At 44.6% G+C, this 24,125-nt stretch overlaps 1 protein-coding gene across 1 annotated transcript in view; it reads left to right on the forward strand.

Annotated features, from left to right (window-relative positions):
- SPTLC2 (serine palmitoyltransferase long chain base subunit 2) overlaps nt 1–24,125 on the forward strand; it is an 86,786-nt gene that overhangs the window by 30,029 nt on the left and 32,632 nt on the right. The window contains exons 3-8 of the mRNA XM_045288166.1: nt 9,789–9,943; nt 12,127–12,275; nt 13,884–14,008; nt 19,952–20,045; nt 21,236–21,341; nt 22,083–22,302. Of these exons, the coding sequence (XP_045144101.1) occupies nt 9,789–9,943; nt 12,127–12,275; nt 13,884–14,008; nt 19,952–20,045; nt 21,236–21,341; nt 22,083–22,302 (849 nt within the window). The remainder of the gene's footprint in view (nt 1–9,788; nt 9,944–12,126; nt 12,276–13,883; nt 14,009–19,951; nt 20,046–21,235; nt 21,342–22,082; nt 22,303–24,125) is intronic.

Genomic DNA, 24,125 nt, shown 5'->3' on the forward strand with positions numbered 1-24,125 from the left:
AAGACAAAATGGGTAGATAAGCAAATGTGGTGAAGAAAGCTGATGGTGCCTGGCTCTCAGAAGATATAGTGCCTGGGGTCTCAAAGGCTCAAAGATAAACAAGCAGCCATCTAGCTAGAGCAGAGCATGTGCATGGGTACAGACAAGAGCTGGAAACACAGGGAATCCAGGAAAGATAAACCCCGCAGGACCGATAATGAGAGTAGTGATACCTGGAGGGGAAGGGGAAGGGGAAGGCGGGAGGAGAAAGGGGGAACCGATCACAAGGATCTATATATAACCCCTCCCTGGAGACGGACAACAGAAAAGTTGGGTGAAGGGAGACATTGGTCAGTGTAAGACATGAAAAAATAACAATAATTTATAAATTATCAAGGGTTCATGAGAGAGGGTGGGTAGGGAGTAGAGAAAATGAGCTGATACCAAGGGCTTAAGTAGAAAAAATGTTTTGAAAATGATAATGGCTACAAATGTTTAAATGTGCTTGATACGATGGATGTATGGATTATAATAAGAGGTGTACGAACCCCCAATAAAATGATTTTTTTAAAGTGCTTTGATAAACAAAAGTATTTAATTTTTATGTGGTCCCAATCATCCATTTTGTTTTATGGTTTCTTGTAAGATCTGTTAATATGTCATTAAAAACTAGTTCCTGCAGCAACCCTTGTTTTTGAATTACACTTTCTTTGCTGAGATAAACGTAGAGTCGGGTGCACTAAGTAGTAAGAAGCAATACAGAGAACCCCGTTACTGACTTTCTCTCTATGAAAACACCTTGCAACATATAATCAAGTGTCACAACCAAGATAGTGACATGGATACAGACAAGATACAGAACATTACCACAGCATCTCTATCTCATCGTCTCTGTCATTAGCACACCAAGTCCATCTTTCTCCCCAGCCTGCCTGGCAGCACCTCGTCTGTTTACCATGCCTATACTTTTGTCATTTCAAGATGCTATATAAATGGAATTATAGTACACGTTACCTGTTGAGATTGGCTGCTTTGGCTGAGCATAATTCCCAAGAAATTCATCCAAATTGTTGCGTGTGTTCATAATGTATCGTTTTTAAGGCTTAGCTGTTCACTGGTTGGAAGGCATCTGGCTTGTTGCCAGTGGTTGGTTATTATGATTGACAGTGTTAGGAACTTTTATGTGTGAAGGTAGTTTTTCAGGTTGCTGTGGGATCAGTGGCTGGGCTGCAGTTGCTGAGTCCTGGGAAAGTTACATGGTTACTTTTTATTTATTTATTTATTTAATTTTTATTTTTATTTTTTATTTTTTTAACATGGTTACTTTTTAAAGAAACTGCCCATCTCTTTTCCAGAGGGCTGTGCTATTTTGCATTACCTCCGGCACGTATGAGTCATTGCAGTTTCCTTCGTCATTGCCAGCATTTGATGCTGTCACTCAGTTTTTGCTTTAGCGATTCTGTTAGATGGGTGGTGACATCTCAGTGGGAATTAGTTTGTGTTTCTCTAGTGACTGATGATGGAGAACATCTTTTCTTTTCTTTTTTAAAAATCATTTTATTGGGGGCTCATACAACTCTTAGCACAATCCATCCATCCATCCATTGTGTTAAGCACATTTATACATTTGTTGCCATCATCATTCTCAAAACATTTGCTTACTACTTGAGCCCTTGATATCAGCTCCTTATCCCCTCCCCCCATGATCCCTTCATAATTTACAAACTATTATTATTTTTTCATGTCTTAACACTGACCGATGGTCTCCCTTCACCCACTTTTCTGTTGTCTGTCCCCCAGGGAGGGGGTTATATATAGATTCTTGTCATTGGCTCCCCGTTTCTACCCCTCCTTCCTTCCACCCTCCCTGGGGGACAGACAACAGAATTGCCACTCTCACACTAGTCCTGCAGAGTTCATCTGTCCTGGATTCCCTGTATTTCCAGTTCCTATCTGTACCAGTGTACATCCTCTGGTCTAGCCAGATTTGTAAGGTAGAATTGGGATCATGATAGTGGGGGGTAAGAAGCATTAAAGAGCCAGAGGAAAGTTGTATGTTCCATCGTTGCTACACTGCACCCTGACTGGCTCATCTCCTCCTCGAGACCCTTCTGTAAGGGGATGTCTAGTTGCCTTCAGATGGGCTTTGGGTCCCCACTCCACACTCCCCCTCATTCACAATGATAAGATGTTTTGTTCTTTGATGCCTGCTACATGATCCCTTCAACACCTTGTGATCACACAGGCTGGTGTGCTTCTTCCATGTGGGCTCTGTTAGATGGCTGCTTGTTTACCTTCAAGCCTTTGAGACCCCAGGCGCTATATCTTTTGATAGTCAGGCACCATCAGCTTTCTTCACCACATTTGTTTATGCACCCATTTGTCTTCAGCGAACATGTTGGGAAGGTGAGCATCATGGAATGCAAGTTTAATAGAACAAAGTGTTCTTACCTTGAGGGAGTACTTGAGTGGAGGCCCAATGTCCATCTGACCTTAATACTAAACCTATAAATATATGCACATAGATCTATTTCCCCATCATCATATATAAATATATGTACATATGTACATGCCTGTAATCAGACCTCTATAAATGCCCTTTGCCTTCTATTTCTTTCCTCTATTTCCTTTCTTCTTGTCCCCACTATCATGCTAAGCCTTCATTTGGGTATTAGTAATTCCTCTTGCTTACATTACTCTTGATCACACCCTACCAGGCCTCCTACACCGTCCTTGCCACCAATTTTGTAACACTTGTTCCCTTGTCCCTGGATTTGTTAACACCACATCCTTTCCCCCACCTCCCCCTCTCCCATGTGCCCCCAGAACCGTCAGTCCCATTGTTTTCTCCTCCAGACTGTTTATCCAGCCTATCTTATCTAGATAGACCTACAGAGATAATAATATGCACAAAAAGAAAGCAACAAAAAACAAAACAAAACAACAACAACAAAAACCCAATGACATAAAAAAGAAAAGCCTGTATATAGCTCAGGGTCTGTTTGTTGACCTTTAGGAGTGTTTTCCAGTTGAATCTGATGGGGTGCCATGCCCTGGCCCCAAAGTCTATCTTTGGTACTCCCTGGGGACTTCCTTGCTCTGCACCCTTTGCTGTTCTGCCTCGGTGTGGTGGGGTCAGATCGGGTGCACACTTGTCTCCAATATTGTCCCCTGTAGGGCTATGGGCCAGTGAGGGATGTCGTGTCTCATAGTGGGGCCGGCCATATGGTCCTCTCTGTGCATTGGCTGTTGTGAACAGGTGAACAGGGATATCGTCCTCAAGACTTGATGGGCCAGGATGTGCTCCACTCTCTTCTTCCTCCCCCTTCATTTGCTCCCGTGTGTTCTGATCAGACATGTCCTTCTCCCTGAGCTATAGCTTCAGTGCTGTCCTCTGAAGTGAATTCTTCTGGGGGGAGGGGTGGCTGTCCCGGTAGTTGGAATTGGGGCCCACCCTCAGACCTCTCTACTGGTTCCCTTCTTCATTCCGATAGGAAAACATCTTTTCATTGCTTATTTGCCACCTCTTTGCTCTTGTCTCTGAAATGTCTCTTCCAATTCGTTGCCCATTTTCTACTTGGGATTGTGTTCTGTTTTTTAAATCATTTTATTGGGGGCTCATACAATTCTTATCACAATCCATACACACATCTGATATTCTGGGTGTTTTTAACTGTTAAGTTTTGAGAATTCTTCGTACATTCTGAGCACTAATCTTTTGTCAAGTGGATCCATAAGTCCAAATATTTTATTTCTGTCTCTCATCCTCTTACCAGGATCTTTCACAGAGCAAAAGTGTCTAATTTTGAGGAAGTCCAATTTGCTAGATAATTCTTTTAGTGCTAGTATCAGAACTATGAGGAGGTACCCCCCAAAAAAAACAAATACCGTACCCCAGCTATGTATTTAATTTTTGTTTTACAAAACAATTTTATCACCTTCAGAGTACTCTCCATTATACTTAATACATTTGTCAAATCTGCGATTCCATTCTTGGAAACATTTTCAAATTCAGCTGTTTGGATGGCTGACAGCACCTCCCTCGTTTTTTTCTTCACCTCTTCTATGTTGTCAAATCACTGTCCTCTCTTGTCACCTGCATTTGAGGAACCAAAAAGCAGTCACACAGAGCCTGGTCAGGTAAGTCAGGTGTGTGGGACAAGAGAGGCATGCTGCTTTTTGTCAAAACTGGCACACTGAGATGGCTGCGTGAGTAGGTACATTGCAGTGGTGGCAAAACCAGTACCCCATCTATCACAAATTAGGCCTTTTTTGTTGCACGCTGTTATGCAGTCATTTCTGAACCTCTTAAATAGAAAGCTGATCTCTTCAGAACCTCTAAATAGAAAGCTTGATTAACAGTCTGACCTGGTAGAATGAACTCCAGATGCACTATCCCCCACACAGTGATGGATTTTCCAAGGTCAGGATCACAGGGATTTTCTTCCATTCTGTTCCCCTGATAGTCTTAAAGTTTTACAGTGTTCATTTATGTATGTGACCATTTTAAGCTAATTTTTTTGTTTAAGGTGTGAGGTTTAGGTTGAAGTTTATATTTTGCTTATCAGTGTCCAATTGCCTCAGCCAGAAGGTTGTTTTAAAAATAAATATGCCATTTAAAGGAAGCCTGTGAATGTCTAAATGCCTCATCTATTTTTGTTTTTTAAGTAAATATTTGTGCCATTTCTTTTCTTAGTCAACGATTTCAATAGAAGTAAAGTTATTTAACGATTCTGATTGTGCATCCTGCTGGAAGGCCGAGTTACCAAGCACTGCAGTTGGCCTCCTTTCCCAGCTGATCCATGGGCCTGAGCTTGGAGAACCTGAGCCAGGGTGGGGCCATCCATCATTCTGATGTTTACCAGGCACCGAGACATCTGTGCGCAAGGGTTTCCAAGCTTTTGACCCTGACATCAAACAGCGATTGTACTCAGGCTGGGGCGGGATGATCTCTGCTCTGTTGAGACACAGACTGGAGTAGGAGCTACTCAAGTAAGATTTGCAGTAAGCGTTCTTACTGGAATAGTGGGAGGAGGCACTTTGGAGTAGCACTGGCATCACAGTTTCAGTTCTTTTCCTGAATCCTCATGTGCCTACTTCTTTGAACTTGGACAACAGTGGGGATGACTTACTAAATATGGCTTTCTCATCAGTAAAGACACGGCATGTGCCTCTGAAACACCTGTGTCTCAGTGGGGTAGACTGAGCTCATGCTGGGACATTCCAGAAAACCCAGGGGAGTAGGCACTTATAAAACTGTAGATGCTGGAGCAGTGAAGTTGGAGCCTCCAACCCCCACCTGAGCCATCACCGCAAGTTAGGATACTACCCTAGCCTTGAATACTGCAGGCTCGTTCACCTCCCCACCTGGTAGCTCCACCAGAGACTGAGCAACATGGAGCTGAGCAGATGTTGTCAGTGTGAAGGTCAGCCACCACTTGCTTCCACCAAGCTCATGGCTACCAAGTCAGTTCTGACTCCTGGTGACCCTATAGGGCAGCATCAAAATGCCCCTGTGGGTTTCCAAGGCTATTCGTTCTTTATGGGAGTAGAAAGCAGCCTCCTCTTTCTCCTGAGGGGGGAAGCTGGTGGTTTAGAACTACTGACCTTGCAGATAGCAGCTCTACCTCTGTACCACCAGGGCGCCTACACTGGTGCTAGAAAGATGGCCTCTGCCTTTCAAGTCTAGGATGTGTGCTTCTCCCTAGTAGAATCTGTCTCACAGCTTACTCTCCGATAGGGTTGTCTTAGAAATAAAGTTTTTAGCTCTCCAAATGGTGTGTGTGTGTGTGTGTGTGTGTGTGTGTGTGTGTGTGTGTGTGTGTTTGTGAGAGACCTGTGCTGGAAGGAAAGGAAGAAAGGACAGATGGATGGACAAAGGCCAGTAGGAGCACAGCAGTCATCGGGTGCTCTGAGTGGAATGGAGGTTGTTTCCGAGTGACGTGGCAGCATCGCATAGTGAGACTGTGGGCTTAGGAAATGTGGACTGCTTCCGGCTCTGCCCCAAGCTAGCTGCCTAACTGGGCAAGGGCAGCTGCTGCGTGCATCGCACTCCACTGCACGGACAGCCCCTGGTCTTGCAGAGCCGGGCGCTTCCTCATTTTCATCCCCGTGTCTGGAGGGGTACCTGAGTCCCTGGAAGATACTGCTCAGCAAAGGTTTATTCAGTGACTGAGCAGTGAGCATTAGCTTGCCCTGTCTGAAGTCATTCTCCAGTGACTAAACTGAGGGGAGGAAGCAGAGGGCCAGGGAGAGGGCTGGACAGGGGTGGGCTGGGCCGAGGGTGAGATGGTCAGTGTTGGCAGAGACTTTTTCTTTGGTGTATCCTGAGACTAACAAAGGAGCCAGCATACAAGGAGTGTTCAATGAAAAGATCTTGCAATGAATGAAAAGAAAAGAAGCTCTCTCTTTAACCCCAGTCCTAAAATATTGAGAAAATAGGAGCTAGTTTTGGAAATAGACACACTCATCATCTGGAACTGGAAGCCCTGCTAGTGTGCCGCCACTTCCCTTCTTGCTTCATTACTAAACTGTAGGAAGTGCTCTTAGCTGCCCTTCAGATTTGTTCAATGAATCTTGTCAGTGCAGTGCAAGCCACTACCCGGAGCATTAGCTAACAAGTCAAGGGAAGGGGAGATGTTGGCTAAAAGTTCATCTCTCTCACCATTTCTTGAAGTTCATGACCCTTCTGGTAGATAAGACCAGACTCTACACGCTTTTTCTGATGTGCATGTAGCAAAAACAAAACACATGGCTCTTGGTTTCTATTAAAAATGTGTCTGTGAAACAAGCCAGAGATCCTTGCACCTAGAACAAATTCAGGTCCAGTCTAGAGGGAGGTCAGCTGACCAGGATTACAATGATGGTGAGGCTGTTTCCACAACAAAAACTTCTCCCCTGGCTTTTTAGATATTAGTGGTGGTCTTTTTCTCTTACTCATTGTTCGTTTTTGTTCTTCATGGTTTCTGTTGAAGCACAGGAGTGGGTGCGTAGAGATAATTGATGTAAGAGTTTGTGGGGGATGTAGGGTTGGGGGGTGTTGGAGATGGAAAGGGTGAGGGGGTGTGGGGAGTGGACGATGAAGGTGGGAGGAGGAATGAGCACTAGAACCGAGGTGATTACACAACTCATTTTAAAGGCGATTTGATCATGAGGGGAAAAGAGAAAAATGTTCTGAAATTGATTGCAGTAATGATTGCACAATTCTTCTTGTTGTTATTGAACTTTTGAATTGTGTGATACGTGAATTAAGTATCACTTGAAAAGAAAAAGAAGAATTTCACCCTTTAAAAAAAGTGTCCATGAAATGTTATGATATCTATACGAGCTCCCAATAAAAATATTTTAAAAATCTGTCTATGAGGGAATATTTAATACCCTAAATATTAGTGTGTCATATTTAGAAAGATAAGAAAATGAGATTATCAATACTGTGGGTTGGTAAATGTAAATTGAAGAGGTTTCAAACCAAGCCACTGCTATGGAGTTGATTCCAACACATAGCCACACTAGGGCAGAGTACAGCCACCTCCTGGGACTTCCAAAGCTTTAAATCTTGATGAAAGTCAACTGCCACATCTTTCTCTTGTAGAGCGGCTGGTGGGTTCGAACCACCAACCGTTTGGTTCACAGCCGAGCCCTCTAAACACTGCCAACAAGACTCCTCGAAGAGGATTGAGACTACTCTTTGTGTTTTCCTTTGGGGAATAAATGCATGGTGAATCCTATTTAGCAAAAGAAAGCCTTTAACTAGAACATTTCTGTCTTCCCTTACAATTTAAAGGATACATTTCCAAGTGTGACTGACATTAATCTGTGGACGTTTTCTCTCACTAGGATCTGGTTGTTGTCGGTGTACCCTAACTCATGGTCCCCCCAACCCCATGTGATGCAGATAGAACGACTCCACAGGGTTTTCAGCCTGTGACTTTGCAGAAGCAGGCCACTAGAATTGCCTCCTGAGGCACCTGTGAGTGGGTTTGGACTTCACCTTTAGAGCATCAGGACTCCATTTCCTGTCCCGAGGGAGTGTAAACAGTCCGCGCCCTTGAAAAAGAGATGTATCAGCTGCTGCAGTTGACGTGCTTTCTGGCCCAGCCTGGCTTTATTTAAGGAGGTTTGATTTCTGGTGAGCTTTATTTAATAGTCACGTCAGAGTTCAATGGCATTGAAGGTTATCAATTTAAAAGTTATAACGAAGTCTTCTTTAGAAATGAAAGTCATCTTATAAGATAGCATTTTAAGCTTGAAGGCTTTGTTTAGCTTATTTAACAGGTTAATTGTAGATTGATAGCTAGCCTACATCTGAGGCCCGGAAACTCAGCAGTTTGTTGACTGTAGTAGAACCCAAAAACAAACCAACCAACCAAACTCTCGATCATTGAGGCAATGCTGACTCCTGGCAGTCCCGTAGACAGCAGAGCCGCCCCTGTGGGTTCTTGAGACTAACTCTTTACTGAATTAGAAAGTCTCATCTTTCTCCCCCGGAGCAGCTGGTGATTTTGAATGGCTGACCTTGGGTTAGAGCTATGGTACAAATTCCTTTATTTTCTCTTCCCTTCAAGAGCAGACGTAATCTCATGTTCACTGGTCATATGTTCTCTAGCCACAAGGTCGTCCATGTGGGGTGGGCATTCATTTCAACTCTATATAAAGTGATCTTACTGACTTAAATCGTAATGTAATTTCATTTGAGGCAGGGACAGGGGGACTTTATGTCCCTGGACAGGAGGGAAAGACCCTGGGGAGGCAGCTTCCTGTAATCCCCTTTCTAGTGTTTCTGGTGTATCATTTTTCTTTGGATTTGTTTTGTTTTGACCCTTGAAAATCTGTAGAGGATAGGAATCTAATTTTGGAAATTTTTTCCTGGTTTTAAACCGCAGTTTCCCCAAATAAATTATGGGTGTAGTCTTTGTGAGGTTACTAAAAGGGGAACCCACGTAAGGGTTAATTGTACCACAGAGCTCTCTCTTTATAACCCCCCGGCCTGTGTAAGTTGATGTCTTTGACAGTGTATTCATGCAGTCAGGTGGTTCTGTGAAACCAGCCAGTATAGGCCAACCTGCAAAGCTAGATGGCTTTTGCCAGACTTGAGTTGCTTTAAAATAAGTGATAAACAAATGAGAAATCAGAACACTGATACCTTCCCAAATATGTGCTCATCGGTTGTTGTTAGGTGCCTTCTACTTGGTTCCGACTCATAGTGACCCTCTGTCCAACATAACGAAAACTCTGCTACCTGGTCTTGCACCGTCCTCATAATTGTCTTATACTTGAACCCATTGTCGTAGCCGCTGTGTCATTCCATCTTGTTGAGGGCCTCCTCTCTTGCTGCGCCTCTACCAAACATGTCCTTGTCCAGGGACTGGTCTCTGTGACATGTCCACAGTACTTAGGACAGAATCTTGCCATCTTTGCCTCTAAGGAGCCTTGTGTCTGTACTTCTTCCAAGATGTACCTGTTTGTTCTTCTGACAGCCTGTGGCACTCTCACTGTTCTTCGCCACCACCATTCACAAGCATCCATTCTTTGGCATTCTTTATTCAGTATCCAACCTTTACACGCATCTTAGGCCATTGAAAATACCATGGCCTGGGGCAGGGACTCCATAGTCCTCAAAGTAGCACCCTTGCTTTTCAACACTCTAAAGAAGCTGTGTGCAGCAGATTTACCATATAACATCAGTAATTGCAATTGACCTCTCCTTCTCAGATGTTCTTTGCAATATGAAAAGGGAAGTTGTCGGGGTGTTTTGGTTTTATTTTTAAAGTAACTCAGTTAAATGTATGGCATTCGTCGTTTGTTGGCAGGACTTTGTGTCATTGTATCAGGACTTCGAAAACTTCTATACCAGGAACCTCTACATGAGGATCAGAGACAACTGGAACCGGCCCATCTGTAGCGTGCCTGGGGCCAGAGTGGACATCATGGAGCGACAGTCTCAGGACTACAACTGGTCCTTCAGGTGAGGCTGGGCAAAGCCTTTCTGAGGACAGGGAATGGTTTTCCTTTGAGGAAATAGTTGGTCGCAGTGGGATTACTCTCTCCAAGCCCATCACAGCTGAGAGAGCACCATACCATGAAGAGCTTCAGCATATTGTCCATCATTGTGGCAACTTTTAAAATCTATTTCTCTATCACATTTGATAGCATGTTGGATTCGAGTTGAAAAGGACAAAAATTTGACTTGTTAAAGAAAAACTCTCCTTTCTATTAATGCCACTTACCAAAATCAAGTGTTTGACTTTATTTCTAGATAATTTTGATTAGATTCAAGGACATATGGAGTGTTTTCACTTAAATGATTAGATGGTTTAGAATGCTTATTATATTATTAGAAATATTTTTCTTGTTAATTATTAAAAGTATTTTTAAATTATTCAATCATCATTAATTAATAAATCACTATTAAAATATATTTTAAAGACATAATCCAACATGGAAGTTGACTTTGTCAACGCACCTCTGTTCCTCCAAAATATAGCAGCAAACCCACTGCCGTAGGGTCGATTCTGACTCATTGCCACCCTGTATAGGGGTCCCAAGGCCATGTCAGTCTCTCTGGGAGCAGACAGTCTCATCTTGCTCCTGATGAGTGGCTGGTGGGTTTGAGCCACCAACCTTGATTAGCCCAATGCTTACCCAACATCACCGCCAGGGACAAAATACCCTCCCCAACAAATTTTCCTTTATTCCTGGAGGTGACCGTTGTTTATTATTGTGTGTTGTGTTATATGTCATCCCTCTAGATGTTTTCAGAGGGATGTATGTGTAGCGTATCTGCCCATTATGGTTATGCTGAGGTAGCTTTTGATTGTGTAAGAAGGTCTTATTGGTTAGGAATAGCAGTAGCGCAGGGGTTAGCCCTAGGTTTCAGCCCACCCAGCAGCTCTGAGGAAGAAAAGACCTGGTGACCTGCTCTCATAAAGATCACAGCCCAGAGAACCCGATGGGCCGTCTGCATTGCCAGATGGGTTGCTGTGAATTCAACCTCAGAGCAGCAGCACCCAAGAAGAGCAACTTAATAGAGTATTGCACAACTTGTGTGCGTGTGTGTTTTACCTGTAATCTACTGGTAACATCTTTCTCGTGTATATTCAGAGCCTGCTCATTACTTGAAAGTGCTACATGGTATTTGATACTATAAATATCTGTGCCATGTGTTGCAGACTGGACCTAGTTACGCTGTGTTAACAGTCCCAGAATCTCATGGAGTCCAAACATTCGTGATATATTTCTTGTTCATACTTCATGTTCTTCTTAGCCTGGCGGGGCCTGTAATCTATGTTGTCTGCACTCCAGGGTCCCAGCTGGCTTTACTCCTCTTGTAGAATGTCACTGGTCTCAGGTCCCGGGCAAGGAACGTGGCATATTGTGCAGTGACTCTTGAAGCATTCTTAAGCCCAGATCTTTGTGCATCAGTGAGCGTTGCTGAAGAAAAGAGCATATACCTCTTTTAATGGGTCAGTTCTACCAAACCGCCCTCCCCCTAAGAGTTGTACTGATTAATTGTGTTTACACTGTATAGACTATCCTGGCCAACACTGCGTAGAGTCAGGTTCGCCATCTACTAATATGAAATTGGGTGTTTTGTGTCAACTTTCATTTCTCCAGTTGGTGGAGAGTTGGAGCTTCTTTTCACGTGGACATCATAGGCTCCTGAACTTAATTGGCCTACCACCCCGTTTGCAGGAAAAAAATTACTCAGCTCCCCACCTGGCAATTAAAAACTTTTATAATATAACCCATAATCCAAGATAAAGTATCAAGCACCAAACTCACTGCCATCGAGTCAGTACTGACTCGTAGTGACCCCTGGTGGGTTTCCGAGACTGCATCCGTTGATGGGAGTGGAAAGCCCAGTCTTTCTCCCATAGAACCATTGGTGGTTTTGAACTGCTGACCATGTGGATGGCAGCGTAGTGTGTAACTACTACAGCACACCACCAGAGCTCCAAAGGTAAGTGTAGGTATCTGCTTTTGCTGCCCCTTGTATCATTCCAGTACTCCTCAGGGGGCAGTGTTGCTCACTTAGAGAAACACTGATGTGGATCATGTTCTTTCTACTACAGCTGTGTTACTAGTACATTTCCCCTCTCATCTGATGTGCTCATGGATTTAATGAACTTTCGTTCTATTGAAACACAGGTACACAGGGAATATAATCAAAGGTGTTATAAACATGGGGTCCTACAACTATCTTGGGTTTGCACAGAACACGGGATCATGTCAAGAAGCGGCCACTGAAGTCCTCGAGGAGTACGGTGTTGGAGTGTGCAGCACTCGGCAGGAAATGGGTAAGTTTAGGCTACCTTGGGCTTGCTGTGTTTTTTTGCTGTTAAGCTTTAAAAATTACCTCAGGGCAGTAGTTTGAGCGGTTCATCCTCCATGGCTCCAGAAAGTCAGGTGTTCCTGATCACTTGCAACTCTTTTCTGAAATTTCCCCCCTTTGATCAGAATTTCTTCTATGTCATTTTTTATCAAAACAGTCAGTAACGGTAGCCAGATACTTTCCAGTTCTTCTGGTCTCTTGGCAAAGGAGGCCTTTAGCCACAGTTTCTGTGTCCTCCTCCTTTTCCTGCCTCGGTAGCTCCAGGTGAATAGAGACCTATTGCTGTGCCTTGGATGTCTGCTTGCAAACCCCAGGGACCACACAGCCAACTAGAAGGTAGAACAAAACTACTAAACAAGTTATTAGGTCAGTTAACTAGATGGCTCATCAAAAACCATGACCTCCAAAGCAAGGAACCAAGTCCCCAGAGGGGTTTGGTTGTACATAAGCAGACTCAGAGCTACTCCTTTTTATTTTGGATCGTTGTTGTAAACATAGCCATGACACAACTTTTTACAGGCGTACAGTTTATTACAACAATTACAATGGGCTGTGCAACCCTGCCCTTAATCAATGTGATTGTTTTCTTCACCGTTAACCCCTCATTACCCTTTTGTAGCCATTGGTAAACTTTTGTGCACTTACCTTTTCTGACCTTTTAGTGGTTTTTATTTTTCTTCTTGAGTTACCTTTTTATATAAGTGAAGTCATACGCTCTTGTCTTTTGTGATGGACATATTTTACGCAGCATAATGTCTTCCAGCTTGATCCATACTATCTCAAAAACTCACTCTCGTGAGATATGACCACAGCATTGATACAATGCTATAAGGAGCCCTGGGACGTACTGCTAATCACAAGGTCTGCAGTTCAAAACCCCCAGCTGCTTGACAGGAGAAAGGTGAAGCTTTTGTTTCCGTAAAGATTTACAGCCTCGGAAACCCAAAGAGCAAGTTCTAAGCTTTCTTATAAGGTCCCTATGAGTCAAAGTGACTTGACGAGAGAAATGTGCTTGTGATGCTGTAATGGGAAGGGTTGTGATGTTTCCTAGTTGCTGGGGCCCCGTGACTGAGGATGGAGGGCCGACATGGCTATAGCCATGTGGCTGGCCCCTCACCTGGTGGCAGGAGTGCTTATAGGTTAGCTGAGCATCCCTCTCTCCTGACCACTCTTTCCCAGCACTAGCAAGAGTCCTTTACGTGCCAGCTAACTTCAGAAGGGTGAAAGCTGGTGTTGCCAGGCCTCTTAGGGCCTCGACTTAGAACTGACTCAGCATCATGGATACCACACCCAATAGGTCAAAGCAGGCCCCATAGCCAGCCCAGGTCAAAGGTAGAGGCAGGGGAAGCTACTTCTTTACAGCAGGCAAAGCACAGCAGACAGCGGTGGGAGAAATTGTTGGTGACTGTCTGGCTCTGTCCCAGCTACTGGGTTCTGTGTGAGCCTTACATTTCATCACACCCACTCCGTCCTAGTCTGCACAGGTTGCAGCGTGTTGTTTCTGGTTGCTTTTATAACGTGATGAGTAGTTCTTGACTGAGATCTGTGTGTTCATTTTATGAACGTCACGCAGGAAACCTGGACAAACATGAAGAACTGGAGAAGCTCGTGGCGAGTTTCTTGGGAGTAGAAGCTGCTATGACATACGGCATGGGGTTTGCAACCAATTCAATGAACATTCCTGCTCTTATTGGCAAGGTAAGATCCAGAGTGTTGTTACGAAAACACCCTTGTTTGTATATTGTTTTGTTTTGAAGAGTGTTCAGAGGGAGGCATGCACTATTGTGAACCTTGACTTCAACCAAAGGGGGAAAAAAAGTGCTTTGCCGACAAGTCACTTCTGACGCATAACAACCCTCTAAGACAGAGGAGAACTGTCCCATATAGAGTTTCCAAGACTGTATATATCTTTTAAATTATTATTATTAATCATTTTATTGAGGGGGGCTCTTACAAATCTTATAGGAATCCATCATTCAACTATATTAAGCACACCTGTACATATGTTGCCATCAACATTTCCAAAACATTTTCTTCCTACTTGAGCCCTTGGTATCAGCTCCTCTTTTTGTCCCCACCTTCCCAGCCTCGTGAATCCTTGATCAATCATGTATTATTGTTGTTATTTCACTGTATGTATCTTATTTGGGGGAATTGGGTGATTGTTTACAGAGTAGATCATAGTTTTACATTGAACAGTTTCTACACATTTTGCTTTATCTCATTCATTGCAATCCCCACAATGTAAGATCACTTACTTCACTTCCTCCCTCTGTGTTTCCTATTTCCATACCTCCTCCTGAACTTTGTCCTTGGGTAAACGCTGCCCTTGTGATTCCAGAGGGTTGATTAGTTTAAGGTGTGTGTACCTCACCGTGCTATTGTTCCCTTTTTAGAACACTGTATCATTGGGCTGAAATTCAGCCATGTAGGTGAGATCAGTCCCAGACCTCCGCTATCTAAGGGCCATAGCCTTGGGTTTCAACAGGCTCTGGCTACAGGTACACATGGTGTCTTGTATGATCTGTTCAACATTTTCCCCACTCTCCCCAGGACCATCAAATGTGATCCCTTTCAGAGCAGTTGGTCGTGGTAGGCAGGCACCGTCTAGTTCTGCTGGTCTCGGGCTCATGGAGACTGGTATTCACATAGCCTATTAGTCCACTGGACCGATTGTTTCCATGTGTCCTTGGTGTCCGTCATTCTTCTTTGCTCCAGTCAAGGAGAGACCAATAATTGCACATTAGATGCCTGCTCATGAGCTTTTAAGGCCCTAGGCCCAGCCCACCAAGTTTAGATGTAAAACATTGTCTTTGCGGACTGTGTTGGGCCAGTTAACCTTAGTGTCTGTCCCCCAAGACACTAGTCCCCACACCTAGCAATTCAAGGGGTTTATTTTTGTCTCAGGAGCTTTCGTGACTGTAAGGCTGTCTGTAATCATTGTAAAAGCAGATGCCACATCTTTCTCCTGTAGAGTAGCTGGCGAGTCTGAACTGTACCTTACCACTGTGCCGCCAGGCTCCTCTTAAACGGAGTTTACGCAGAGATATTTCTATCAAAACTTAGCACGATCGGTTTCCACATTATTCTGGCCCCTCCATCCCACCCCTGATAAACTCTGAAACTTTTTTCTTTTTAAAATCTGACTATAAAACTACTGTCCTCGTTAACAAAATTAATCATCATTGTTGACTATCAGGTCATCCCAGTCTGTGTCCAGCTTTTCCCAGTCATTGCACATATGTCTGCAGAGTGGGTTTCTTCCCACGAGGTCTCCTGGGAAGGCCTGCATGCTGCAGGTGGTTGATGTGACTGTTCAGGCTCTAACTGTAGCAGTATGACCCCCGGCTTGGTTTGTTTACATTCATGCCAAGTCATTGTTAAACCACCTGGCTATGTGTCCTAATGGAATGTCTACACATTTTGGTTTCTGCCATATTGCATCCTTCTGATGTTCTTCTGTTCTTGGTATTCCGGTGGTAGTCTGGTCGATCGAGACTTCTTCGGCTGCATGCCGTCTTGAGGCTTCATGTTTAGGTTTTCTGTCAAGTACTGTGTATTTTCTGTTGTATTACAACTAGAGTCATTCGATTGTTTTTTCTCTTTCCTTGTAACATGAATATGGATCAGTGGGTTCAGCCCATTATGAAGTACCTGACAGTCTTTCACGCCATGATTTTAGCAGTCATTGATATATTTTTCTTACAAAACAGTGAGCTTCTGATTCTTCATTTCTTCTGAATTTCTTAGCTAAAGTTCTTCCAAAAGGAAGAATTTTGTTAAAATCAACTCTTGGGTAACACAGATTAGTTTGAACTAGAAAGGTAGACAGGTGCTTGATTGTTTCCTTTTGTTGATCAAATTTTGCGATGCTGCAAGGGCTCTAGCAACCTCCACTTGTGACCAGTGAGAGTCTGTCCCCTTTGAGCTTCTGACCTTGTGGATTTTTATGTGTTGATTGTGTCTCAGTGTATTACCTTCGTTCTTTTTCATACGTTAAAATTTTCATAGACCATTGGGTCTTGTTTCTTTAATGAGTTTAAGTAGCCAGGTCTTTAAAAAGCAAAGTCTTAATGTTCCAGCATCAGATCGGGGAGAGGGAGTTTGCCAGAGATGATTACGCTTTGTGATCCAGGGTGTGGCTTAGAGAGGCCTTTCCAGCAGAGGTTGGCCTTTTCATTTGTCGGACACAATCTCAGGAGTTTCACAAGAGCCTGAAAGGGGTGTGTGTGGAGCAGTGACTCAGTGCAGGCATCTTCAAAGCAGTAGATGAGAATGGAGCCAGTCAGTGTCTGTGGGGGGTGGGCTGGGGAGTTGGGGATCTGACGATATACAGAATGTTTATTGATAGAAATGTGAGTCCATTTTGAGAAGACTGACAACAAGAAAGACAATTGTCCATGTAAATTTGGCTGTCACTTAATCCAGGCTGAGGGAGTGAGAAGTCTTCCTACCTCACTCCGCCGGTTCTAGCCACTCAGTTGCCCTCCTCAGAGGTAGCAGGGGTCACCAGTTCCTAGAGAATCTCACCTGAGCTGGTCTACCTGCGTCTAAGCATCTACCTAAATGGTGGCAGAATCTGCATGCCTTTCTGCTTTGAGCAACTTTGAATGTGTGTCTGTGTACACCCTTGTGCCTCTGTCAGGTCAACCACCTAAACCTTTCGAGCTGGAATGTGTGTGCGGCGCAGCCTTGCCCGTCTGCCCTCTGGAAAGGCAGTGCCCCTGCATTATGCCCCAGCAGTGCATGTGAGCGACCACATTTTAATCTTCCAACTTTCAGATCAACTTGTCAATTTGTGAACACCCCCCCCCCCTCCCCATTGTCTGAAAATGTTTGTCTGTGTGCCTAAGGCTGCAACAGGCATCAGTTTTTCTGTGTCTGTGGCAAAAAGTAAACTAAAGTTACGGGCCATTGACCTAGACACACAGCCCCCTGCAGCAATGCCTTGACTCAACGAGCAGCCACAAACCAATTCTATGACTCACCGACCTTGCTCTGCTGGTGAAGCACTTCCGGGACCTCTTATAAAAAAACGAGTCGCCTTGTTCCATGTGCCCTGCCTCCTGTATGTTAACATCTCGATAACTGTGTTGCCTTTTGTTGTGCTAATACTCTTGGGGAGAGGTATGGAATGAGTCTTTGAATGATTCCAAGAAGGAATTGGAACATCTTGAAATGGGGAGATGAGCATGTCAGTCAAATGGTAAGGTACACTGAGGCCCAGAACTGCGTTGACCCCCTGAGTGGTGACTTACCACGCAGTTGTTGTAACCAGTTGAAAGTTGGCATGGATCCGCAGATCTTGAGCAGCTGATCCGGAGAGAGACGAGGCGCCATTTTACAAGGCCTTCTGGTCCAGAGTTGTTGAGCACCAGTTGTCTAGGTCCCTGGGGTTAATCCTCCTGCTGTTCTGGGGAGGAAGGGAGCAGATGGGCAACTCAGAGTAGCAGACTAGCCTCTGCGCTTCCTGCAGCCAAAGGTGATGTGAGGGCAGGGTGGCCGTCAGCTACTTTCCATGAAATCCCTTATAGCAGCGGTTCTCAACCTGTGAGTCTCGACCCCTGTGGGGGTCAAACGACCCTTCTACAGGGGCCGCCTAAAGCCGTCAGAAAGCACATATTTCCGAAGGTCTTAGGAACCAACACACTATGCTTTAATTATGTTCAATTGTAACAATGAAAAGGTAAATATCAGATATTTACATTATGACTCATAACAGTATCAAAATTGCAGTTATGAAGTAGCAATGAAAATGATTTTATGGTTGAGGGGTTCACTACAATATAAGGGACTGTCTGAAAGGGTCACGGCATTGGGAAGGTTGAGAACCTACTGCCTTATTGTAAACCAATCCCAGGTAGAGTAACAGTGAACCTTGCTATAAGGGAGCCTATTTTTTTACAAAGGGAAAAACTTTTTCTCTGAGTTAAGATTTTAAGAACCTCATGAGACATGGGACTGGAGAAGAATTTTTTTTTTTAAGATCATTATATTGGGGGCTCTTAAATAACTCATAACAATCCATACATCACTTGTATCAAGCATATTTGTACATCTGTTGCCATCATTTTCTAAGCATTTACATTCTCTTTGAGTCCTTGGTATCAGCTCCTCTTTTTACACCACCACCCCCCGGGACCTCTTGATACATTACAAATTATTATTATTGAAGAATTTTTTTAAGAGGTGCTCAGACTTCTGTTGCCTTAGTGAAAACCCAATTTAGAAAGGAGCTTCACAGCATTTGTGGAGAAATGGAATTCAGAGCTAACTGAACTTTCCCATGAACTCTTTGTAGCTCCCTCACACACATAGAATAGAGCTTGTTCCTGGGTCCGTGGGGCACAAGGCTGACGGGCTGACTATTGGCCAAAGAGGCGGCGTTCTGAGCCCACCCGGAGGTGCCTGGGAAGACAGGCTAGGCATCTGCTCCAGCCAGGACACAGCCTGGAAAGCGTATGGAGCAATTTGACCCAGCATGCTCAGGGTCACCGCGAGCCAGAATTGAGTCATGGGCACCTAACAAGGATCACACTTGTTACGGAACTTTAATGGCAAGATTTAGGCTTACACCCTATGTCATCTGGCAGAAAGAGCAGTGAGTTGACTCATCCCTGAATCATCACAGATTGATGAGGAGGGCAGGAGGTCCTGTCTCCACAGGGATCTCTCCCTCAACCACAGGCCCCGTCCGGGGACCTCCACAGGCACAGCACACAGCCCACCCCATGCAGCCAAGTCCTCAGATCAAGCCGAGACCCTATGCACACTAGCCAACGAGAGGTAAAGCCCATAACTGTGTGTCAGAATACTAGTCATTCACCGCACTGAAGAAATGAAATTAAAAGGTTAGAAATTTTGATCTTCTTCTAAGGTATTCTTCGAAGAAAAGTAACGAGACATCACACACATGCTATATCATGTTATTGTCATGCGGTGCCAGTGAGTCAGTTCTGTCTTATGGCAACCCGGTGCACATCAGAAGGAAACACGGTCTGGTCCTGCACCAGCCTCACAAGTGTCCTTATGCCTGTGCCCGTCGCTGCAGCCACCGTGTCAGTCAGTTCATCTTGTCCAGGGCCGTCCTCTTTCTCCCCGCCCGTATACTTCGCTGAGTGTGATATTCCTTTCCAGGAACTGGCCTCTCCTGCTAACATGTCCAAAATATGTGAGACACAGTCTCCCCATCCTTGTATCTAAGGAGTATTCTGGCTGTGCGTCTAAGACAAATGTGTTTATTCTTTTGGCAGTATATGCCATGTACCCCACTCTTTTACCCCTCTTAAAATTAATGGCTTAACTGTTGTCTAAGAGTTCCTTAACAGGATATAATTGGTACAGACATTAGTGTTGGTAGGCGCCTGGGTGGTGTAGTAGTTAGAGCAGGAGGCTGCTAACCGAAAGGCCAGCAGCTTGAACCCCCCAGCGGCTCCATGGGAGAGAGAGGTGGCAGTCTGCCTCCATAGAGGTTTCCAGCTTGGAAACCTGACGGGCACTTCTCCTCTGTCCTGCGGGTCACTCTCAGTATAAATTGAGATAGCAGTGGGGTTGGCTTTGTGTTGCTGGCTAGTTGGGTGTTTTGTGATTTGGACCACTCAGCCTCTCTTCCGGGTTAACTCACTGGGTTTGGTGTTGCAGGGCTGCCTGATTCTCAGTGATGAACTGAACCACGCATCGCTCGTTCTAGGAGCAAGACTATCCGGAGCAACCATTCGAGTCTTCAAACATAACAGTGAGTTTGTTGTGGGGGGTCAATGCCAGTCATGCAATCCATCTTCTTATGGTCAGGGGAGTTGGTAACATTAATTAATAATAGAAAATGCAAATGAAGCTCAGGAAGCAACATTGGAAATCTCCTTTTGGTCCAAGTTTTTAAGAGCTATTCTTTTCCTCAGAGTAAATGTAGGCTCTGAAGGAATGGTACCTTTTGATATAGATGGTACTGTATTCCTTTGATTTGATCTTCCATTTTTTCAGCCTTTCCCATGTTTGCTTGCTCAGTCTATGATCATCGGGGTTGTGACTGGCTAGTGAAGAGACATAGATACATAGTGCATTGTGTAGACTCTGAAATACAGGGATGAGTAGGTGGCACAAAAGCAGAGGGAAGGGTGACACTAAGCCCCATCCCTTTCTCCCATATGGAGGCCTCTTTGTGCACTAATAATAATGAAAATAATATAATCACTTGCAGTGAAAATTCCCAAGTTGCATAGTTAAAAACCACTCACAGGTCAAGAGAAAGGCTTACCCAACAAGATGCTCAGAATCCTCTTTTTGCTGACCGTGCACATGTACAGGTAGAAGTGTGGAATACACACTGTACCTCTGGATCATAGAGGGTGATTACATCCTTTCTGTCTTTGTCTTGTCGAAAGTTGTTTATGATGAGAAAGGTCCTGTGGGATTTTGATTTGTGTCCACATTGTTATGTAACCTGCTTTTTTAGGGGAAAAAAACAACAAAACAATGCCCCTGAGCACCCTTTGTCCGGAGAGGTAGCTGTACTGCAGCCTTTAAGCCCATGTTTGCTGTTTAGGAGGTCAATGTGATCGTACCGGCTCACTCTCTTCGCCCAGTCTTCTTTGTACGTTCCTGTCTGAATGACTCACTGGGGTGAGAGGTGCAGTTTGAGCTTGTAGACACACACACAGTTTGGCCGTGTGGCTTAGCAGGAAACCTTGGCCGTTTCGTAGCATGCTCACCAAAAGGATCTAGTCGAGTGCCTATGGTTTTGAGCGTGTGTAACATTGTAGATGTGCTTCACCCATTTTTCTCCTTTATCTGTTCTACTCAATGTATGTTCATGCCCTTTGTTCTCTGAGACACATTTCCTGATTAAGAACCGTGTATCTACGTTTTGGAATGGTATTAGGATGGAGGAAGATGGTTTGTGCTAAACTCCTGTTTTGCGTGCTGTAGATATGCAGAGCCTAGAGAAGCTGCTGAAAGATGCCATCGTGTATGGCCAGCCTCGGACGAGGAGGCCCTGGAAGAAAATTCTCATCCTCGTAGAAGGAATATATAGGTAATCCTGCTTTATTTTCTTATCCGTGCGACCTGGCTCCATGGAGTCTCGGAGTTTTTAAGCTGGAGGGACCTCTAGGCTACTCCCTCTGGAAACAGAAGATAGTGTTTATGGCTCATTGCACAGCTGCAAGCAGAGCCGCACGCACAGTGGGCTTCTTCATCCAGCTCTGCTTTCTTCCCCGCCCCTCACTGTACTGCCTCCACGTCCCTGCTCCTGGGGACTTCCTCTTGGCCCGCTGTTCATAGAGGAACTGCTGACATGGGACCAAGAGTAGTCACGACACATTCCACCTCATTTTAATGATGGGAGGTGTTTTATTTCAAATAGTGATTTGCTGCCTTTCCACTACTGTCTCATCTCCTTAAGGCTCTTGATGTCCCTTTGTGTAATTGTAGGTGTATGTTCAGTGTGATGCAGAGTTTAATGGTGTCCATGACGAGCCTTGGAAGAGTCTGCTGCACCCTTCCTTCTGCTGTGTGAATCAGACCGGTTGTGTTCTGCTGCGTGTTTTAGAAGACCCCCCCCCCCGACCCCCCCAGATGTCTGTCTGGTCGTCAGCATCATCTGACTTGGCTGATTTAAAATCCCACGTAGCATTGTCAGACCCTTTAAAAGGCAATAAGCTTTGAAAAGTTTGGGGGAGGTGTGTGTGTGTGTGTGTGTGTGTGTGTGTCTGTGCTTTTGTTCTTGAGAGTGAGTAAGAGTCTCCGTATGTTTTCATTTATCCTCTTTTGCCAGCATGGAGGGGTCTATTGTTCGCCTCCCCGAAGTGATTGCCCTGAAGAAGAAATACAAAGCGTACTTGTATCTAGACGAAGCGCACAGCATTGGGGCCCTGGGCCCCAGAGGCCGGGGCGTGGTGGACTACTTTGGCCTGGACCCGGAAGAAGTGGACGTCATGATGGGGACATTCACGAAGAGCTTTGGTGCTTCCGGAGGCTACATTGGGGGCAAGAAGGTAAATGGGCCACGAAACCTGAGCAGGTGAAGAGGGCAGTTCTGACTCCTAGGCCGAGTCAGCCTGTTCAGCAGCTCGGATCCCGAGCTGGCCGCTGAGCTCTGAGCAGGTTGTGTTCGAGGCACGTAGTGCCAGCAGGCTTCACCCTTCAGCTGCCTGGTGAGTGGCTCTGATGTCTCCTCACGGAACTAAAAGGCTGGTTCTGTTCATTGTTTCTTGTGTTCTTAGTTTAGCTGCTTTCTAAACTACATGCTGGGCCAGGATACAGAATGGCCTGTTGTCTGAGAGAACACACAGCGGTACTTCCTGTGTGCTGTGGTCGTCGATTGGGTTTGCGTCCACAGAACTCAGTGTCTCAAAAGTAGTGCCTGGCTAAGCCACGTGGGAGCCAGTGGGGAGGGTAGAGGACCTGTTTCCTCCCTTGCCCTGGGGCACAAATGCATCTTGGGTAAGCCTAGAAATGGGAAGAAGATTGTTTTACCAGCTCTTAGGTACTATAAGGCATTGCTACAAGGCTCAGTGAGAGGAGGCAGTCATCCCCAGCAAGGCCATCCCCTGAACCTGCAGGAGGGATTATCAGGACGTGGGGGCCATGTGGCCCCAGAGAATGATGGCTCATGGGAACAAGTATGCAAGGCTGGAAATGTTCAAAAATTAGGTAGTAATGAGAGTCGCATAGATGCATGGCTGTACTCAAAACCATGAAATTTTACACCTTAAAAGTGAATTCTTTTTCCCCTCCCTCCCTGCTCCCCCCCATGAACCCTTGATAATTTATAAATTCGTATTATTTTGTCATATCTTAGACTGTGAGGGGGAAAATGAGGACTGATATACCAAGGGCTCAAGTAGAAGGCAAATGTTTTGAGAATCATGGGGCAACAGATATACAAATGTGCTTGACACAATGGATGTATGTATAGATTGTGATAAGAGTTGTACAAGCCCCAAATAAAATGATTTTTTTAAAAAAACTACATTGGGAAAAAAGTGAATTCTATGATATATGAATTGTATCTCAATAAAACTGTTTTTTACAAAGCAAGCAATGCTCTACAACATTATAAAAAATCATTTTTGCCAAATATTTCTATGTGGCACATAGTAGTGCTGATCAATGTTACTAGCGCCTCTTTAAACCTTGCCGCTTTTAAAAAATGTGTTAGGACTTTTAGTAAAAGCTTACAGATTAAAGTACTTGGTTTTCCAGCTAACAGTTCGCCACTGTCATTTGTGACGTTGGTTACAATCTCCATAATGTAACACTTTGCATTTCCCTGTATTGATTCACCTTGCATCTTTCCTATAGCACCCTGCCTTCTGAACTCTTTCACGCATCATACAATTTAATGATTCAGTCATATTAAGAAGATTTGTACAATCATCTCAAAAATCAACCTCAGAATGTTTTTTCCTCTTCCTCACTGTGTAGCTTCCCATCCTCCCTACCATCCCTCAGACCAGCTGTTCTCAACCTGTGGGTTGCAGCCCCTTTGGGGATCAAATGACCCTTTCACAGGGTCACCCTATTTATACCAGTAGCAAAATGATAGCAACGAAAACAATTTTATGGTTGGGGGTCACCACAACATGAGGAACTGTGTGGAAGTGTCACGGCATTAGGAAGGTTGAGAACCACTGGTCTAGAGGAAGCCTAGTCTTGGTGAGTCTTAACCAGGCTTGGCAGAGTTTGAATCTCAAGCTTTACCTTTTGATTTACTAAATGGAACCAGGCCCACTTTGGGGAGTTAACTGCTTGAGGTAGGATTTCTTACTGAGTTAACTGCTTGAGGTAGGATTTCTTACTGAGTTAACTGCTTGAG

This window comes from Echinops telfairi, unplaced genomic scaffold, assembly GCF_000313985.2.
Source record: "Echinops telfairi isolate 266 unplaced genomic scaffold, ASM31398v2 ScPeMD7_18;HRSCAF=68, whole genome shotgun sequence".
Lineage (NCBI taxonomy): Eukaryota > Metazoa > Chordata > Mammalia > Afrosoricida > Tenrecidae > Echinops > Echinops telfairi.